Genomic DNA, 21188 nt, shown 5'->3' on the forward strand with positions numbered 1-21188 from the left:
CAAAATGTCCAAGCCTCAAAACAATGCATATGTTCTGATTTTACAATTCCAAACAATCTAAATCACCTTTCACAATGTAATCCAACTTCCTAGAACCATCTTATAATTTCACATTCCAAACAACTTCAGTATCTCAATAACCAGAGCATATTCATCACAAGACCAGATCACAATGTAATTAACACAAACGTAACTGCATGGTGGTATTTATGATTAACAAGATATATAGTATAACTAACCAGCACAATCTATTTTAAATCTCCATTAGGCAAACAAATACCACAAATACTATGCTACAGATTGTATACTGTTCCAATTCATCACAGACTTCACAGAGTATCCACAAACACCCAACAATCACACAACTGCCCAAACCTCGTTAACCTTAAGCCATTTGTATTTCCAAACTAACTAATCTATGCCAACCATTCTACAACTACATTGCTACAAACACATATTTAAAACTATTCTATGCCAATCAGCCATGAGATATTGAGATGATACTTAGTCTTTTCTAAGGAGCCCGGTGATGATCCAGCCATGCTTGCTGTGTGCTTTGTTCTGAGTGTAGCTACATTACATCTGTTCTCTGAGGCCACACCTGACCACTACCTTCCTGTTTGACCAGTACCTGGGGGAGGGATCTTTCTTTCTTTGTATATGCTGATCAGGTTCAGCCCTGAAAACTTAGTAAAAGGTTGTCTTGAGCATCCATTGTTCTAACAATGTGATCTTAGCTTTTATACATATAATCATATCTATCTGCTGCAATGTCCCACAACTTCACAACCAGCATCAAACTAACCCACACATCATTCTGCTTGCTTCAATACCAAACATGATGGGCACATCTGGTTCTGTTCAAATGATACGTATTCATGACATCAATTCATCAGCCAATTCTAAATCTCCATGATGTCTGGTGCTTGACATTATTATAACCATGTACTGTATGAAACAAGCGCCGAATCCATCTCCGTGCCATGTCCGAGCAAATGCGTGTGTTTCCATATATTGCTGTGCTCGCTGCGCATATTTGCAAGTATAGCGACTTAAATGTGTGTGTGGTTTGAATGTTCTCTCTATGTAATATTTTTGACTTTGACAAGAGGTAGGGGCCTTGGATCTTCCAGCAGTAGCTCCAGCAGATCCACGTACCAAGCCCTCCTTGGCCAGTCCGGAGCAATGAGGATTGCCAGAACCTCTGTTCTTTTTATAAGTTTTAGAACTTTTGTAATTAGAGGAAGTGGAGGGAACACATACTGTACGCTGACGTGAACACCCACGGTGCTACTAGTGCGTCCACCGCCACTGCCTGTGGTATTGCAGTTCCTGGATGGTGAACCTGATCCAGCGTGAAATCGACTGCTTAGAAGCACGACACCCAATTTTCTTGGGATCATAGAGGACAAACAAAGAGTCAGATTTTCTATGACGAGCTGTCCTCTTCACATAAATCTTCAAGCCCTCAAAACATCCAAGGCTTTTGAAGCAATTGAGGAGTCAGTAGCCACTGGCACCACAATAGGTCGATATGAAAAGCTGACACAGCCTTAGGAAGAAACTGCGGACGAGTCCTGAGTTTCGCCCTATCTTCATGGAAGATCAGGTAGGGACTTTTACAGGACAAAGTCCCCAAGCTGGGGAGCTTCCTCTCAGCGGTGCTGTGGAGAAAAAACATGGCGCTGGTGAGTGCTGAGGAAGAAGCCCCGCCCCCTCGACGGCGGGCTTCTGTCCCGCTTAAATATACATTTTCTTGGCGGGGGCTCATACATAGATACAGTGCCCAACTGTATATATGTGTACTTTTGCCAAAAGAGGTCCATATGCTGCCCAGGGCGCCCCCCCCCTGCGCCCTTACACATACTGTACGCTGACGTGAACACCCACGGTGCTACTAGTGCGTCCACCGCCACTGCCTGTGGGTCTCTCGACCTGGAACAGTACCTCCGCAGCTTTTTGTTGAGGCGGGAGGCCATCACGTCTATGTGAGGAACCCCCCACCAACCGGTTACCTCCTAGAACACCTCCGGGTGGAGGCCCCACTCTCCTGGATGGAGATCGTGTCTGCTGAGGAAGTCCGCTTCCCAGTTGTCTACTCCCGGAATGAAGATTGCTGACATCGCCACCACGTGCCTTTCTGCCCAGAGGAGGATTCTTGTCACCTCTGACATTGCAGCCCTGCTCTTCGTTCCGCCTTGTCAGTTTATGTAGGCCACCGTGGTCACGATGTCCGACTGCACCTGAACAGCCTGATCCTGCAGAAGGTGTGCTGCTTGAAGAAGGCCATCTACGGCTCTTAGCTCCAGGATGTTTATCAGGAGAAGGGATTCTTGACTTGACCACCTTCCTTGGAAGGTTTCCCCCTGAGCGACTGCTCCCCAACCTCTTAAGACTTGCATCCATTGTTAGAAGGATCCAGTCTTGAATTCTGAACCTTCGGCCCTCCAGAAGGTGTGGTTGTTGTAGTCACCAGAGGAGCGAAATCCTGGCTTTCGGTGACAGACGTATTCTCTGGTGCATATGCAGGTGAGATCCCGACCACTGGTCCAAGAGATCCAGCTGAAAGGATCGAGCATGAAACCTTCCGTACTGCAGAGCCTCGTAGGAGGCAACCATCTTCCCCAGAAGGCGGATGCACTGATGAACCGATACCCGGGCAGGCTTCAAGACATCCCGGACCATTGTTTGAATCACCAACGTTTTCTCCACCGGTAGAAACACCCTCTGCACCTCCATGTCGAGGATCATCCCCAGGAAAGACAGCCTCCATGTCGGCTCCAGAAGAGACTTCGGAAGGTTCAGGATCCAATCGCGCTCCTTGAGCAGATGCGTCGTGAGAGCAATGGATCTTAACAACTTCTCTCTGGACGATGCCTTGATCAGCAGATCGTCCAGATACGGAATTATGTTCACCCCCTGCTTGCGGAGGAGAACCATCATCTCTGCCATCACCTTGGTGAAGACCCTCGGTGCTGTGGAGAGACCGTACGGCAGTGCCTGAGACTGATAGTGATCATCTAACAGTGCAAACCTGAGATAGGCCTGATGCGGCGACCAAATGGGAATGTGGAGGTACGCATCCTTGATGTCCAGGGACACCAGGAACTCCCCCTCCGTCAGTCCTGAGATAACTGCTCTCAGAGACTCCATCTTGAATTTGAAGTCCCTGAGATAAGGGTTATAAGATTTCAAGTTCAGAATTGGCCTTACCTAACCATCCGGCTTCGGTACCACAAAAAGGTTCGAATAGTAACCTTTGTTCAACTGATGAGGCGGAACTGGAACAATGACCTCGGACACTACCAATTTTCGGATAGCGTACAGAAGAATCGCTCTGTCTGCCGGCAAAGCTGGCAAGCCTGATTTGAAGAAACGGTGAGGTGGGAGAGTTTGAAACTCCAGCCTGTACCCCCTGGACACTATATCTTGTATCCAAGGGTCCAGGCCAGACAACACCCAGACGTGGCTGAAATGCCAGAGTCTTGCTCCCACCTGACCTACCTCCAGGCTGTGCGGTCCACCGTCATGCTGAGGACTTTGAGGCACCAGAAGCCGGCTTCTGGTCCTGGGAACCTGCGGGAGCAGGCTTTTTGGCTTTGGCACGACCACCTCTAAAGAAGGTGTGAGAAGGCTTGTTCTTTCTAGGCCTCGTAGGCCGAAAGGACTGTGACGTGGTGGGAGTAAAAGGCTTCTACGTAGCCGGTGCAGCTGAGGGGAGAAAAGGAGACTTACCAGCGGTAGCCGTGGCAATCCACGCATCCAGTGCCTCCCCAAACAGAGCCTGACCTGTATAGAGTAGGCTCTCCACACTTTTCCTGGATTCCGCGTCCGCAGACCATTGGCGCAGCCAGAGACCCCTGCGAGCCGAGACTGACATGGAGGAGATCCCCGCAGCCATGGAACCCAGATCCTTCATGGATTCTATCAGGAACCCTGCAGAATCCTTTGTTACGAAAAAACAAATCAACGTCACCTTTATCCATCGAAGTCAAGTCCTCCTGCAGAGTGATTGACCACTTGGCTATAGCTTTAGAAATCCATGCACAGGCAATAGTAGGCCGTAGTATAGCCCCTGAAGCCGTGTATATGGATTTGAGCGTAGCATCCACTTTGCGATCTGCCGGGTCCTTCAACGCGGTAGATCCCGGGACTGGTAAGACCACCTGTTTTGACAGCCTGGAGACAGAGGCGTCAACTATAGGCGGGGACTCCCATTTTTTTCTATCGTCTTCCGGGAAGGGAAAAGCAACCAGGACCCTTTTAGGGATCTGGAATTTCTCTGGGTTTTCCCAGGCTCTCTCAAATATAGCATTTAATTCCTTAGATGCCGGGAAGGTGAGAGGGGCTTTCTTACTGTCCGTGAAAAAGGCCTCCTCAACCTGCTCAGGAGGTGTGTCAGAAATATGCAACACATCCCGCATGGCCTCAATCATCAACTGCACCCCCTTAGCAAGTGATGCCGTCCCCCTCGACACATCCCCATCATCGTCTGCTGTGTCAGAATCGGTATCCGTGTCTTCCTGCATAATTTGGGCAAAAGAACGTTTGTGAGAATGTACCGCAGGGGGCCCCGAGGGATCAGTATCAGACCATACTGCCATAGAGGATAGCAATACCTGAGTTGCATGCTCAGTCCTTGCAACCCTTTCAGAAATCTGAGAAATAACCCCCCTAAGAGAGGCTAACCACTCCGGTTCTCTAGCTGGGATCTGCGCTACAACAGTGCAATCCTGATTACATGGGATGGGATCTTCCTGAGAAGATAATTCCTCTGCAGCATGTGAGACAGAGTCTCTAGACACGTTTGCTTGTACACCCCACACACATACAGGGTACAGGGCAGAGTGTACCCCCCAAGAATGGCAGAGACACAGAGATTGGAGCCAACCCACACACAGCGCTATATAGGTATAGGGAGACCCTTAACCAGCGCTGACTGTGTCCCTTAATAGGTGACACAGTCTTAAGGGCCCCATACACTAGAACGATTTGTCTAGAGGCTAAAGTCGGGGCGATTTCCCTTGAACTCTCCCGGGAGTGTTTACATACGATTCCAAACGATTTGGTACAATGTGACTTTTCTGAGCATGCTATATATCACATAGGATATGTCAAGTGCCTACATATCTCATGGGATTTATAGCATGCATTCACAGGTACCATCAGATACATCTGATGGGCTGGATTAGGGTGCTTCAAACTTCCTACTATAGATCACAAGCAATATATTGCGAGCACAAAAACCACCATTCGATTCCATACAATTCCACTTGATCACGACAAATAACGAGTGCAGCACCAATAACCTGGAGGAGTCGACTCGACACTCACGGGGCTACGCATCGGATTGGATACACAGCAAAAATGCATGATTTCACCCAATATATAGTCCCGAGTGACAAAATTGAGCTGAAATTGAGCAAAATTGTTCTAGTGTATGGGGCCCTATACACAGCCTCCCCTCCCTTCTACAACCCCCTGGTACCGTACAGATAGCTGAAGGTGATCTGGAGGGACTGCTCTTCCACTGGCAGCGTCTGCAGGCAGGAAAATGGCGCTGAACGCTGCTGGGTCCGCTCTGAGGAGAAGCTCCGCCCCCTTAATGGCACGGTCTTCCTGCTCTTCTGGAGATTATACTGGCCTGAGGAATTGTGCTGGCCGAGATCCGCGGACCCCGACAGGCTTACTGGTCAGTGTAGGGTTAAGGCGCCGGCTCAGGGCGCCTCTCACAGTGCCGCACCTAAGTACCGCTGAGCCCCTGGAGCAGAGTTAGTACTGCGCTCCTACCCTGATGCCGCCATCTTCACACCGACCCCCTGCATGCTAGGGGGGTCGGTGACTAACTCGCCACAAACTTCAGCTCTGCAAGGGGGTGGCGGCATGCTGCTGGGGTGAACGTTCCCCTGCGGTGGGGAGCGATCTATCCCCTCTGGAGCTCAGTGTCCAGTCAGCGGAGACAGTGGTTCAGACCCCGCAGGGTGGACACTGCTCCCCCCCTCAGTCCCTCGATGCAGGGAGGCTGTTCCAAGCAGCCTCCCTGTAAAATAAAAAAAACTCTAAAATAAACTTTTACTAAGAAAGCTCTGTAAAGCTGTGTCCCTAGCTGTGACCGGCTCCTCCGGGCACATTTTCTAAACTGAGTCTGGTAGGAGGGGCATAGAGGGAGGAGCCAGCCCACACTGTTAAACTCTTAAAGTGCCAATGGCTCCTGGTGGACCCGTCTATACCCCATGGTACTAATATGGACCCCAGCATCCTCTAGGACGTAAGAGAAAAGACAGAAACCTGGTATGCTCTTCTGCTGCTGAAGCTCATTCACTTCATCGACATGATCTTTACATATTAATGCTGTACCGCACAATCATGTTGCTGGCACTACTCCCTGTAAACTGTAGAGACTGTTGTGTATGAAGATCCCAGTATACAGAAAATAATTATATTACATTATAACAAAACAAAAAATAATATATATATATATATATATATATATATATATATATATATATATATATATATATATATATATATATATATATATCACCGATTTTCCGGCAACCGATGATCCGGAACCTCTTTTAATCCGGACAATTTTGATTTGTCCGGATTAAAGGGGGTTAGGGACATCCTTTAATCCGGAACATTTTCTGCGCATGGGCGTAACACGCAATACGCGCAAGTGTCAGTGGGTACAGCTTCCACGGACACTGCAGGTGACACAGCAAGCATCAGTGGGGCTGTTATGGCGTCCAAGGTCACAGCAAGTACCGCACATGGGCGGAAGACACAGCGCGCACAAGTGTCAATGAGTACAGCTTCTGAGGGCACTGCAGGTGACACAGCAAGCATCAGTGGGGCTGTCCTGGCGTCCAATTAATATTATACTGTAGCATATATTTTACTATTTATTGCTTTAGAAATGTTCTGAAGGTGCAAAATTAGTTTCCACCGTTAATCCGGCAAAATCGATAATCCGGCACGGCACTGGAACCGAGGATGCCGGAAAATCGGTGGTGTACCTGTATATATATACACACACATACATACACACAGATTTATCTTCAGCAGCCATGCAGCACTCCATAGTTAAAGGACCAGCGCATACTTATTGAAGTGTAAGAGAAATTTTAATCCATAATAGCTCCATATAATCAAAGTTAAGGCTTTCATCGATACATCAATATGTAATCAGGTATGCGGTTAGCGTACCGATCGTGTGAATCCCGGCAGTCACAATACATATGCCGGCATCCCGATGGAGGCCCCATACTGCCACCGGTATACAGACACCCATAGAACTGAGCCGGCAGGCATTCCACCACTTGGGATGCCGATGTCGGGATAGTGAAAACTATTATATGTAATAAGATTAATAATAATCCTGATAACGCATAGGTCACATCCATTGGACAACTGGATAATCCAGAACTAGCAATGGCAGCTCAAGTTTTAAACATATTCTATTCTCTATAAAAAACAAAAACAATTAACTTAGATTTATAAATTATTCTAACATCCTATGCAATGGGCACTGAAATTATACAAAGTCAGTCATTGGAATACCTTATACTGCAACATACAGAATTATTTTCTACGAGCTATAGAGATCTCAGGCAGCTGATAACAAACAATTCATATGTGAAACCATCATTTCTGAGAACCCTAACGTGAGCCAGCCACGTCACCCAAAGCTGGTTACTAGCTTTAGGAATCGTGTTCTTACTACAAGTCCCAGCATGCCCTTTCAGTGCATGATGAGATTTGTACTCCTAGAAGCCTGACAGCAACTGGTTACCCCAGCAGTAGTGCTGGCAGCATCACATCGCACGTATGCATATCTCCACGACCGGCTAATGTAACACAGCTGTCAGGTAGAGTCACCGTCCCCTGCCTTACCCGAGTGTCATCACCTCCTTCCCATTAGACTTCCGCACTCACAGGCAGCAGCAGCCGGTCACAGGCAGCGCACACTGCTGAGGTCACCCCGTCCTCGACTACTGACGTCATTGTGTGGGCGGAAACATTGGAAGAGGTATACTAAGTAATAGTATTAGTACTAGAGCAGTTACAAACGTGGCTCTGAGATGTGCCTCCTGCTATGGTGCAGTGTCTCTTTCACTATACGGCTGATCCTACTTTCGGCCAGGGTAATATAACAACCAGTGGTGCAAGTAAAAATATATCCGCAACATAGACTCTACCACATATTCTTAGGGTTGATTCTATTTCGGAGTGGGAGAAGGGTTGGGACCTTCTGACGTATCTAGGGGAGGAGACACGTCACCAGGGGGAGGAGCTACGGGCGAACAGGGTACCCGAAAAGTACCCTGGCGGGCTCGCCACGCTTCGCTCGCCCCGCATCGGGCTCGGTGGCTCGCTTCGCTCGCCACCTGATTACTAAAGGTAATAGTTGGTGGCGTGGATAGTAGAGGAACTATCCCGCTGGCCTTGCTCTTCCCCCTTGGTTGATTCTATTTCGGAGTGGGAGAAGGGACCTTCTGACGTATCTAGGGGAGGAGACACGTCACCAGGGGGAGGAGCTACGGGCGAACAGGGTACCCGAAAAGTACCCTCGCGGGCTCGCTTCGCTCGCCACCTGATTACTAAAGGTAATAGTTGGTGGCATGGATAGTAGAGGAACTATCCTGCTGGCGTAGCTCCTCCCCCTTGCGTCGTAACTCCTCCCCCAGACGGAAAAGGTCCCTTAGCCCACTTGATTCTAGCATCTACCCTTCCCCCTTGTGTTGTGACTCCTCCCCCAGACGAAAAAGGTCCCTTAGCCCACTTGATTCTAGCATCTACCATATTCTTAGTGGTACTGAGTGCCCAAAAAAATGGGCGCGGTAATGTGTTGTGAGGGGGTGTGGCCACATGTCATAGTAGGAGTGGCTACATGACACCAGTGGCGTGGCCACATGGCACAGCCCTTAGGAGACAAGGCTAGAAATATATAGAAATAACTCCAGTATAACATACCCTCCAACATTTCACATACAAAAATCGGTACAAATTAGAAAAGGGGCGTGGTCACGGGTAAAGTGGGCGTGGCCACTCCCCTTTTCCTATATTTTCAATGGAAGTTTGGCGAGCCAAAAATAGGTACAGACCATAAAAAAAGGTACTGTACCTATTAAAAAGGTACAGTTGGAGGGTATGGTATTGATACCCCCAGTATAATAGATAGATAGATAGATAGATAGATAGATAGATAGATAGATAGCAAAGTAATCTCGCCTGGCAGGGAGAGTAACATATGGCACTGCAGGATTTACATACCTCCCAACTGTCCCGATTTTCGCGGGAGAGTCCCGTTTTTTGGGGACTGTCCCGCTGTCCCACCCGCGGGCCGCAGTGTCCCGCGGTGGGGGGAGGGGCAGTTGGGAGGCTCTGTCTCTCGCTGCCCTGCTTTGCAGAGCAGCGGTGAATAGACGCTGTGCACATGCGCACAGCGTCTATTCACTGGAGTCAGAGGGAGAGGGGGCATGCCAGCGGCTCACAGAGTGCTGGGCATGCCCCCTCGGTGACGAAAACGGGGGCATGGCTCGCCCCCTTTTCTTAGACCACGCCCCTTTTTTCTTAGGCCGCGCATGTGTCCCTCTTTGGAGAAACAAGAAGTTGGGAGGTATGGATTTATAAGTAGCAAAAAGTTTACTTCAACGTTTCGGGACGCTTAGTCCCTTCGTCGGGAAAAAGTATATATATATATATATATATATATATATATATATATATATATATATATATATATATATATATACATATATATATCGAACAAATAGAAACGGGGGCGCTCTGGTGACACAATGCACTACTAGTGCACGTTAAAAAAAAAAAAATAACTACAGAATAAAAAACAATAACTGACACTTCCTCTAGGGTGAGAGTGTGCTTGGAGAACACATAAATAAAATTTATGTAAGTGGAGGAAAGGGCGCCTTCTACTGTCTAATAAAATTATATGAGGTGTATACCCAGTGTGAATAGGACAGGACACTACTTATCTGGTATATAAAAGACTTTTCTTTCAGTCATAAGACCAATATAGGTACATGAAAAAGATAAGAACAGAGTAACATAGCGCGTACAGTTTTCACGCAGTTTTCTTTCCACAAATAAAACCAGTTGTATATAAAAAAAAACTTTGTGGGTATAAGCAAATCCCACAATTTAAAATCCACAGCCAGGGATTTTTTTAAAGTTTTTCACAAAGTTTAATACAACACATATAGTACACAAAATGGAAGAAATGCAAGCGTACAGGATAAAATGGTGTAACAAGCTTATCTCTCCATATCGGAGATCGAATACATCTGATTTTCCATAGGTATCCAAATAAATGGTAAAAATTCAAACGTACAGGAAATAAATATGATGAAGTCTAACTACTGACGAAACGCGTTGGAACTGATGTACCTGAACTTCTTTTATGGACAGATAAACCTTTTTAATATTTATTTCCTGTACATTTGAATTTTTACCATTTATTTGGATACCTATGGAAAATCAGATGTATTCGATCTCCGATATGGAGAGATAACCTTGTTACACCTTTTTATCCTGTACGCTTGCATTTCTTCCATTTTGTGTACTATATGTGTTGTATTAAACTTTGTGAAAAACTTTAAAAAAATCCCTGGCTGTGGATTTTAAATTGTGGGATTTGCTTATACCCACAAAGTTTTTTTATATACAACTGGTTTTATTTGTGGAAAGAAAACTGCGTGAAAACTGTACGCGCTATGTTACTCTGTTATCTTTTTCATGTACCTATATTGGTCTTATGACTGAAAGAAAAGTCTTTTATATACCAGATAAGTAGTGTCCTGTTCCTGTTCACACTGGGTATGCACCTCATATAAATTTATTAGACACTAGAAGGCGCCCTTTCCTCCGCTTACATAAATATATATATATATATATATATATATATATATATAGTAATGCCCCCAATTTAAATAACAATATATAGTAATGCCTCCATTATAACAGGAAAATATCCTGTAGTAGTGCACCTGGTATGATAGAAATATATAGTATTGCCCTCATAATAATAGAAATACTGTATATACTGTAGTAGTGACCACATTATATTAGACATTAATTACCCCACACAGTGAAGCCAGAGACATGCCCAGCAGCCCAGCCTGTGAAGAACAAAAGCCGCTCAGTGCACTGCTGATGCATCACACGTGCTGAGTGAATGGAAACAGATACACTGCTGCTCCCAGCAAGGGACGCTGTGGGAAAGTGCAATCAGGCTCCTGTCTTCACGCCAGCCACATCCACCAGAGGAGGAAGCATGATGTAATCTCATGATGTCACCGTCGCGCTCCCAGTAACCCTGACAAAGTGGGAGGCACCGTCATTCTGCCAAGCACCATGGTCTTGTTGCTTTGTGATGCATTATAATTGTGGTAATTGCGGTCATGAGTGCAAAGTGTATGGCTGGTAGTACTGCGTACCCGCTGACAAATTCTTAAGGGTACTCCGTACCCGAGCGTACCTGCATACTTGCACCACTGATAGCAACCTATGGTTTCCGGATGGTAGGTCTACAGTTAATAGGTCGACCGCTATTGGTTGACATCAACATGGTCGACACAGGAAAATGGGTGAATCGTTAAAATTGTCGATACATGAAAAAGCCAACATGACTTTAAAAAAACAAACCATTTTTTAAATTTTCATACATAAAAATCCACGTGGACAATGATTACAGTTCAATAGCATCTACCTAAAAAAACTGGCAAAAATTGGCTATGTGCTGTAGTGTTACGTTATGTGCTGTAGTGTTACAATTAATAATTCAAAAATGACAGGGACGCGAGAAGCATGTGGAGGGGCCTTCAGGATATTACCGACCGCAAGGCAAATAAGAGTTATTCAAAACAACCCATAGACCCCACGTTTGGCGAAACGTTGAATACTTTCTATTCGCGTTTTGACAAGGATGTTGATTTTCCTCGTACGTGTGTGGTTAGTGAAGGAAATGGTGAACCATTGGTGCTAGATGAGCTGTCCGTCAGGAAGTGTTTCGCTGCTATCAACCCCACTAAAGCCTCAGGCCCTGATGGAATTCCAGGGAGTGTTATTAAGAACTGCTCGGAACAGCTAGCAGGTATTTTTACCATAATTTTTTTTTAATAAAGTAATTTTTATTCAGTAGTCTGGAGATTAAGGTACAGACATTGCAGATCATAATCATAGCACAAACATTACATCCATTCATATTGAATCAAAGCCATGTTTTACACATATCTTACATCAATGAGATATCAGTATATTTTCAATAAAGATGTATACAAGGATTTCCTAATGTTCAGACCTTCAGGGTCTGCAAAATCCGCAACCAGCTATATTAGTCTTCATTATTTTTTATATTTAAACCCGTAACCTAAACTGTAGAAAAATAACAAACAACCAGAAAAAGGGCAAGGAAGGCATATTAAGAAGGAGTAATCCGATTCAGGGCTCCATTAGTCATACACATATGTGAGTATGTGGGCACGCAGGGCCCAACCGTCATCCCCTCAGTACAGATCAGACATAGTAATTTATTGACATGCTTGCACTTCAGTGTCTTCTATATTTGGGGAACAAGATGAGAGTGGGAGGAATCTAGCCATGGAGACCAAACCCTTTCAAACTTAGCTGATGCGTTTTGCTTCATGTAAACATATCTTTCCTTAATTATAGTGTCGTTAATTAAGGCCTTAAGTGCAGATATTAACGGTCCTTTGGGGGCCATCCACATTCTTGCAATGCAAACCTTAGCCAAGGCACATACATTTAGAGCATAGAGACCCATTGAAACAGACTCGGGAGCAAGGCACCCCATTCCCAATATACAGAATTGTGGGGTAAGCAGTCCGCCAGGCACTCCCGTACTCTCCAGAATTGACCCGACCCCCGACCAGAACACCCTCAACCTCGGGCAGTCCCACACTAGATGCCAGTATGTTCCCACCGCCCCCCCACACTTAGGACAGAGAGTAGATCTGCCCGTCCCGAACGTAGCCAGCCTAGCTGGAGTCATGTATGTTCTGTGTAAAATGAAGAATTGAATCTGCTGATATCTAAGGGACTTGGTAACCTTAGCGGGGTATTCTAAAGCGAGGACCCAGTCCTCCTCAGTTATTAGACCCAAATCCTCCTCCCACTTTCCACGGAGACGCGTCAAAGGGTCCGTATGGAGCTTGGTAAGAAGATATCCATACGCAAGTGAGACCATCTTAGCCCGACCCAAAGTGGTCACAAATGTCTTGATGGGAAATGGGAGGATTCGTGGGGGTGACTCAGCAAATTGGGACTGGAGGGCGTGACGAAGCTGGAGGTATCTGAAGAAGTAGGAATTGGGTAGGTCAAACTCATCCCTCAGTTGTTGAAAGGATTTAAATGCATTATCTAGATAAAGTTGAGAGACAGAGATCACCGATCTAGGGGCCCACACCTCCCGCCCCTCGAGTGCATGCAGTTCAGGGAGCCAGTCAGAGTACCACAAGGGGGTATCCGGGTCCAGGTCGTCATATCTTAAGAGGTCTCTCAGGGCCCGCCAAATCTTTAGGGCCTGAAAAATGATAGGGGGAAGAAACCTAGCTATGCTCCCACTCAGTAACACCTGCATAGGAGAGAGGTAGGGAAAGTAACAACGGATAAACTCACAATGCAAAGAGTCAGTCTCAGAGTTTTGTGCCCATATAGCGATATGAGTCAGCTGAGCAGCGAAGTAATATATCTGAAAGTTAGGTAGAGCCAGGCCGCCGTCAGATCGCTGTCTGGTAAGGGTATTTAGCTGTATCCTAGGTCTTTTATTAGCCCAGATCAGTGAGGACAGAACGCTATTCAATTTTCTAAAGAATATTGGATAAATATATACCGGGGATTGGAGAATAATATATAGGAGTTTGGGCAGTATAATCATTTTAATGATATTAACCCTGCCAGAGACCGTCAGTGGAAGCTTACACCAAGTCTTAGATTTGCCCATGACCCACTGCCTGGTCGGTTCTAGATTCAGGGGGACAAAATCAGAAGGGTCATTAGTTATTTGGATTCCAAGGTACTTAAATTGTACCGTCCAACTCAATGGCAGGGGGATTTTGGAAACAGTAGGAGGGGGGCCTATGACTGGCATAATGTATGATTTAGGCCAGTTAATTCTAAGGCCCGAATGATCTCCAAAGCTTTCTATCACACGCAGCAGGGTGGGCATTGACTTGGTGTAATCCTGCAAAAACAACAACATGTCATCGGCATAAAGAGCTATCCTATCCTCACGTGAACCTGTACATATTCCCACAATATCTGGGTGTGATCTTATCAAGCAGGCCAGGGGCTCGATGGTCAAGGCAAACAGCGTAGGGGACAGGGGACAACCCTGTCTAGTACCTCGGGTCAATTGAAAAGATGGGGATACATAACCGTTCACCAAGATCCTGGCACTCGGATGTTGATATAGTAGTTTAATCCATTTTATATAATTGGGTCCAAATCCCATACGAGCCATCACCTCCCACAAATAAGCCCACTCAATGCTGTCAAAGGCCTTGGCCGCGTCCAGCGAGACCACAGCCGAGTCAGAAGGGGATTCGTGTGGGAGCTGTAGAATGGTATGCAGTCTACGTAAATTGATAGACGTGGACTTTCCTGGCATAAAGCCGGTCTGGTCCGGGTGAATGAGGGAGGTTATCACTGTGTTGAGCCGTATTGCCAATATCTTTGCCAGGATCTTGGCATCGGTGGGAATCAGGGAAATCGGTCTATAGGAGTCCAGAGATTTAGGGTCTTTACCGGGTTTTGGGATCACTATTATAACTGCCTCTGACATGGAGGGGGGGAGGTCGTTATTGGCAAATATATCTAAGTACAGGGCATGTAGCCTGGGGCCAAAAAAATCAGTATGATTCTTGTATACCTCGGAGGGAATTCCGTCACATCCCGGAGCCTTGCCATTAGGGGACATACCAATGGCCGCAGTCACCTCAAGCGTTAAAGGTGCCTCCAGCAGCTCGCAGGCCTCAGAGGAGAGTGCGGGCAGTGGAACACCCCCCATGTAATATGAAAGATCTGAAGTAGAGCGCTGCAACTGTGAATTATAAACCTCAGAGAAGTAAGATCGGAATAACAGCGCAATGTCCGGTGTGGTATCAACAAGAGAACCATCCGCTCCGGACATTTGGGTGATCGTGGTCCCAGGACGATCGTAATGTATAAGACGGGCCAGGAGGCCCCCCGTCCTATCAGCCTGCATATATATATTAGTAGCTTTGAAAAGAAGGGAGCGAGAGTTTCTATCAGACAGGTGGGCAAACCAAACTGACTGAGCCACCAGCCATCGTGTCTTTGTCGCGGGGGCGCTGTCAGACAAATATTGGGACTCTAGGTCCCTAGCATCTTTTTCAAGGGCCTGTTCTCTCTCCCTAGAGGCCATTTTATGAGCCGCTATTCGTCCAATATATGAGCCTCTCAAGAACGCCTTAAACGAGTCCCAAACTACTGCACCCGGGGCAGACCCTACATTGTCGTTAAAGTACCCCTCCCATTGAGTTTCCAAGTCACCGCAGTCCCCCAGCTGGGTCAGCCAAGAGGGGTGCAATTTCCAATAGGAGTGCCCCCTCTGACTTTCCACAGCAAGAGTCATCATCAGAGGGGAATGGTCAGAAACCCCTCGAGCCTCGTAGTGGACGTCAATTATCCTAGGGACGAGGGTGGGGGACACCAGCATCAGGTCAATTCTGGAGAAGGAGCCATGAGTGCTGGAGAAACAGGAGAACTGGCGGACCGCAGGATGACGAAGTCGCCACACATCTACCCACTGCAAACTATTCAAAAAATCCGCAAACTTGGTAGGACCACCTCCCACCAGCGCAGCCTGTGGGGAGTGCCATCGGTCCATAGACAGATCCAGGACGTTATTAAAATCTCCCAAGCAAATCACTGGGGTGTTAGGGGAGGGGGCTATGAAGGACGCAGCTTGTTGCAGCACAATGTATGAGAAAGGAGGGGGGACATACACCGCTAAGATGTAATAGGGCTGGGAGTTCAGCTTACACTCTATAAATACATATCTTCCATACGGGTCAGTTTTAATCGATATCAACTCGAATTGCACTGTCTTTTTAATCAGAACGGAGACACCTCTAGAAAAGGAGGAGTGAGAGGCATGATATGCCCAGCCCACCCAGGCCCGTCGTAAGGACAGTAATCTATGTCCCTCCAAGTGGGTCTCACTGAGGCATGCAATATCCGGGTCGTATTTCTTAATCATATTTAGTATCAAAGAACGTTTGATTTTGTTATTCAGACCTCGAACATTCCATGCCAGAATTTTCAGATTAATCATGACCCCCTATAAGCTCTATACACCTCCCGGATGGACCTCTCCCAAAATACATTTTGAGTATAAGCATTATCAATACCCGTAACACATGACGTATATGAGCCCTGCGTTGTAAGCCATAGCATCTGAATATGAAACATCCTTGCCTCAGTAAATACTTGAATAAGAAAAATAACAAACTAAAGAAAAAAATAAAATCCCAAAAATAGCAAAAGGAGGCGCAACTAGCAGCTTCCCAATTAACCATTCCCTCCCCGTATACCACCCCGAACTCCGGCATACTTATATCCCGAACAATCAACCTAACTACCAAGCGCTAGAAAGGCTAGATTCTCAGCTGAACCTCCAACCCTCTCTAACCAACACCACTTGGCCGTACAAGTCTTGAGCCACAAATGCAAAGAGGGGGGGCTCCCCGAACTGTGATCAAGCCTCCGGTAGACCAGGCCCCGGGCTGTTTTCATAGGAGATCAGTCTGGAGCCAGTTGCCGAGCACCCGGTGCATATCTGTCCAGCCACTGGGCCGCCTCTCTAGGGGAGTTGAAAAACTTGGTCTCCCCATCCGCCACGACTCGGAGCCTTGAGGGAAACAGCATGGAGTATGAAATGTTGAGGTCTCGCAGCCGTCTTTTGATGGGCATAAACTGGGCTCGGTCCTTCTGGACGTCTGCGGCAAAGTCCGGGAAGGCCGATACCTTGACTCCATTGCGGACCAGCGGGCCCTTCGTGCGACCTAAGCGGAGAACCGAGTCGCGGTCTTTATAGTGCAGGAATTTAGCGATGAAGGTGCGAGGAGGGGCACCAGGGGGTAAAGGCCGAGATGGTATCCTATGTGCTCGCTCCACCGTAAAATGGGCCGTAAAGGACTCAGCGCCATACATTTCTTTAAGCCAGGATTCGAGGAATTCCTCCGGCTGCGAACCCTCTTCTCTTTCAGGCAGGCCTACGAATCTGAAGTTGTTCCTACGCAGCCGTCCCTCCATGTCTAAGAGCTTGGTCTGAAGGGAAGAGACCTGCTGGGTCACCACAGATACAGACTGCTTAAGGGGGCCACATAAATCTTCCAGATTGGAGACCCGTGTCTCCGCCTCACCCACTCGCTCTCTGATACGTTGTACATCTTGGCGGAGCAAGGAGAGATCGCACTGCACCTTTTCCATCTTATCGGAGAGACGTTGTTCACTGCCGGCTATAGCCTCCAGCACTTGTTGAATAGACGGCGCCCCCACTGCCTCCGGGGAATTAATCGCCGTCTCGGGAGGGGAGGTCGAGTGTGTTGGAGAGGCTTCATGAGAAGGAGCTGGTGCAGCCCTAGGATTGGGTTGTCTGGTAAATTTTTCAAGTTTGGCCGCGGCCGCACTCCGGCCGCCCCCAACCATGTTGAGCGGGAGCAGTCACACTCTCCCCAGAGTAGGGCTATAGTATAGGGTTGTAGCTAGATGGCGGTCGCAGCAAGGCCGCGTATAATCAGTGGCGGGAATCAACCGTGTCCAGTCAATATGTCAGAGTAATAAAGTAGGATAATGGTACGTAGTACACTGTGGGAAATTGGTGCAGCACAGCAGTGTAGGCAGATCTAATCTATGTGCAGCTCCTGTGTGTTATATTGGAAGGGCCGTGCAATATAAATAGCTGACCTTGTCTCCAATCTCAGGTGAGTATTAGCATAGTTACTAGGAGAGTAGTAATAGGAGAGATCAGTATGCAGTAAAAGATCCTGTGTGCATAGATAGATCACTGGGCACCACAGATGAGTGCAGCCCTTCCAAGCATGGAGATCAGTTTCCCTTCACTCAAAATGGCCGCAGTGTCTCTTCCCCTTCCCCAGAAGTACCTTTTACTTTTCCTTCTGTCTCTCCGGGTGTTAGGGCTCCGGGCCGCAGCCTGTCTGGGAGAGGAGAGGCAGCTTCCACCTCCCAGTCTTCCCAGGGTGTTTGTGGGTGTTGTCAACCCGTCGCTCGAGCTCCGGGCGTTCCGCGGCCGAGGGCGCCGAAATTGAGGCCGGGGATCCGGAGGAGGCCTAGGCCGCAGGGCCGGAAGTCAGCCGGCGCCGTCCCTCGAGTCCCGGAGACCGCAGAAAAAGGCGCCCCGCAGCGCCCAGCAGTACAAGGGAGGTATGCAGCCCGGGCAGGGTCACCAGGAGGGTCAGGATGGGTGGAAGGATATGTTTGTTCGGGGAGCTCCCGAGATCCGCTCCCTACTCCGTTGCTGCCGTGGCCACGCCCCCATTTTTACCATAATTTTTAATCTTTCCTTAGCACAGTGTATTGTTCCTAAAAATTTTAAATCAACAGTAATCACTCCTATCCCAAAAAACGGTAAAATTAATACTAATGAGCCAAATGACTTCCGACCAATTGCCCTTACGTCATTAATTATGAAGTCATTTGAAAAACTGATTATTAGACATTTAAAGGGCTTTATACCGGCCACCCTTGATCAGTTCCAATTTGCATATAGGGCAAACAGATCTACCGATGATGCAGCCCTTACCTTATTTCACCATGTGCTTACTCATCTGGAAAATAAGGATTCTTCAGTGAGAATTTTATTCGTTGACTATAGTTCGGCTTTTAACACCGTTGTTCCCATTTCTTTAATTAACAAATTGACCCAGTTAGGTGTGGACAGTTTTGTCTGCAGATGGATCTTTGACTTCTTAACCAATAGGCCTCAGGTAGTCAAGATCAACAATAAAATTACAAACGAGGTAACGATTAGCACAGGCGTGCCACAGGGATGTGTGCTGAGTCCGTTACTTTACTCCTTGTTCACCTACGATTGTGTTTCTAAATCAGACAAGGTGCACATACTTAAATTTTGCGGATGACATTGCCATCATAGGGCTTATTAGTGGGAATGACGACTCAGAATTCATATTCGAAGTAAGTAGGCTAGAGAAATGGAGCCAGGATAATCATCTAATTCTTAACGTTACAAAGACAAAAGAGATGATCTTGGACTTTAGGACAACCCATCGGTACACTTACAGTCCTTTGGTTCTGGACAAGCAAGAGGTCGAGACAGTGACATCCTTTAAATTTTTGGGTATGATCATATCTAATGATTTGTCATGGTATTGCCATATTGACAATGCCATAAAGAAAGCTCAACAACGGTTATATTTTTTACGGAAACTGCGTTCTGCAGGAATATCTGAGCCAATTTTAGTCAACTTTTACTCTTCTACTATTGAGAGTGTGCTTACTTACGGTATTTCCGTTTGGTATGGAAATTGTAATGTAGCAGAGCGTAAATCGCTCGATAGAATTGTTAAAACTGCCGGAAAGAATAGTCGGTTTATCATTGCCAAATATCCAGACCATTTATGAAAAGAGGCTCCTTAAGAAGGCCAGGAGTATACTGAGTGATGAAACTCATCCCAATCACAGGGTATTTACCCTGCTTCCTTCTAAATTACGTTATAGGTCTTTGTTGTGTAAGACTAGTAGACTGAAATGTAGTTTTTTTCCTAAAGCAATTAGTATGCTAAACGGTTTTGAGGGTAGATAGGAGTTGTACCTGCTTACGTGTCTACTTGTGTTCTTATGGGTTTTAAAATATTTTATGGTGTTTTATTGGCATTTGTATTCTTGTGATATCTGCTTGTTCATTCGGAAATCTCATTGTTTGTTCACATGTGAATATCTAATGATAATAAACTCAAACTCAACTTACTAAGTAGTGCTTAGCAGGGACGTGCAGTCAGGGGAGGCAGGGGAGGCAGTGCCTCCCCTGTCATTAATGATTCAAATAATATAAAGAAGACACTTATGACACATATTCTGTGTCATAAGTAATTTCTTTATATTATTCTGACCATTTTAATGCTGTAATGTAGTTTGGGAGGCACTACTAGCAGTGCCTCCCGTTATCAATAGGAACAGTTTAAAGCGGGGTGAGGGGGGGCAAGCACTGGGCTGTAAAAGCCCATTAAAAACCAGAGGGGAAGCGGCACTTATACAAGTGCCTCGTTGACAGGGAAAACCCGCCCCTGCCAGCGAGGCAGATGTGATTGGACAGCGGATCCAGCGCTGGATCCGCTGGTCCAATCACCCATACGCAGCGGGGTGAAACAATGGCGGGTCCCAGCGCTACTGTGGAACTGTGACTACAGTAGCGCGGCGGGATGAAGAGGCAGCGGGAGCCGGCATTAATAATGAAGCTGCCTGTCACTAGCGCAGCGTCAGCTTCAGAGGAACCCTTGAGCTGGAGGGCGTGCGGCAGCGGCGGCCAGCGTTTACCGCTCCTTCCTTCTCCTCTGTCCTTCTGTCCTAGCCAGCAGCATCACCGGCATTTATACTTTCCCGGACCAGGGCCAAGGTGAGAGAGGGGGGCAGTTGGGCTGGGTGGGAAGTGACTGGGCAACTCAACCCCAGATCACTTGGGCTGCAGGGCAGGGACAGGGAGGAGATATATATATATATATATATATATATATATAGCGCGACTGTCTGGCACTCTTATTTGTACATCTGCCACGGTGCTCGCAAATGTAATGGGTATATATATATATATATATATATATATATATATATAGCTAGCATGAGGCTGGGCACTCTGTGGACTTAGCTGGATAAATCGCTTCAGACATCAGGAGAAATTGCAATGTTTCGGGCTTTTAATGTTCGTCGTCAGGCAGCACTTACAAACGTTTGTAAGTGCTGCCTGATGACGGGCATTAAAAGCCCGAAACATTGCAATTTCTCCTGATGTCTGAAGTGATTTATCCAGCTAAGTCCACAGAGTGCCCAGCCTCACGCTATATATATATATATATATATTTCTCTAACGTCCTAGTGGATGCTGGGAACTCCGAAAGGACCATGGGGAATAGCGGGCTCCGAAG

General features: G+C 46.8%; 1 protein-coding gene across 3 annotated transcripts in view; it reads right to left on the reverse strand.

Annotated features, from left to right (window-relative positions):
- Window positions 1–8225, reverse strand: part of DHDDS (dehydrodolichyl diphosphate synthase subunit) — a 105355-nt gene extending 97130 nt beyond the window's left edge. The window contains exon 1 of one of the 3 annotated variants that reach the window (XM_063954725.1): window positions 7897–8225. Coding sequence is in view for 1 of the 3 variants with exons in the window: in XM_063954724.1 (XP_063810794.1) it covers window positions 7564–7578 (15 nt within the window). In the remaining 2 variants the exon portion in view is untranslated. Of the gene's footprint in view, window positions 1–7563; window positions 7594–7795; window positions 7862–7896 lie in introns of those variants that run through there. The other 2 variants (XM_063954726.1, XM_063954724.1) reach the window with 2 other exon arrangements.
- Window positions 8226–21188: the final 12963 nt, after the last annotated feature.

The sequence above is a fragment of the Pseudophryne corroboree genome, chromosome 2, assembly GCF_028390025.1.
Source record: "Pseudophryne corroboree isolate aPseCor3 chromosome 2, aPseCor3.hap2, whole genome shotgun sequence".
NCBI lineage: Eukaryota > Metazoa > Chordata > Amphibia > Anura > Myobatrachidae > Pseudophryne > Pseudophryne corroboree.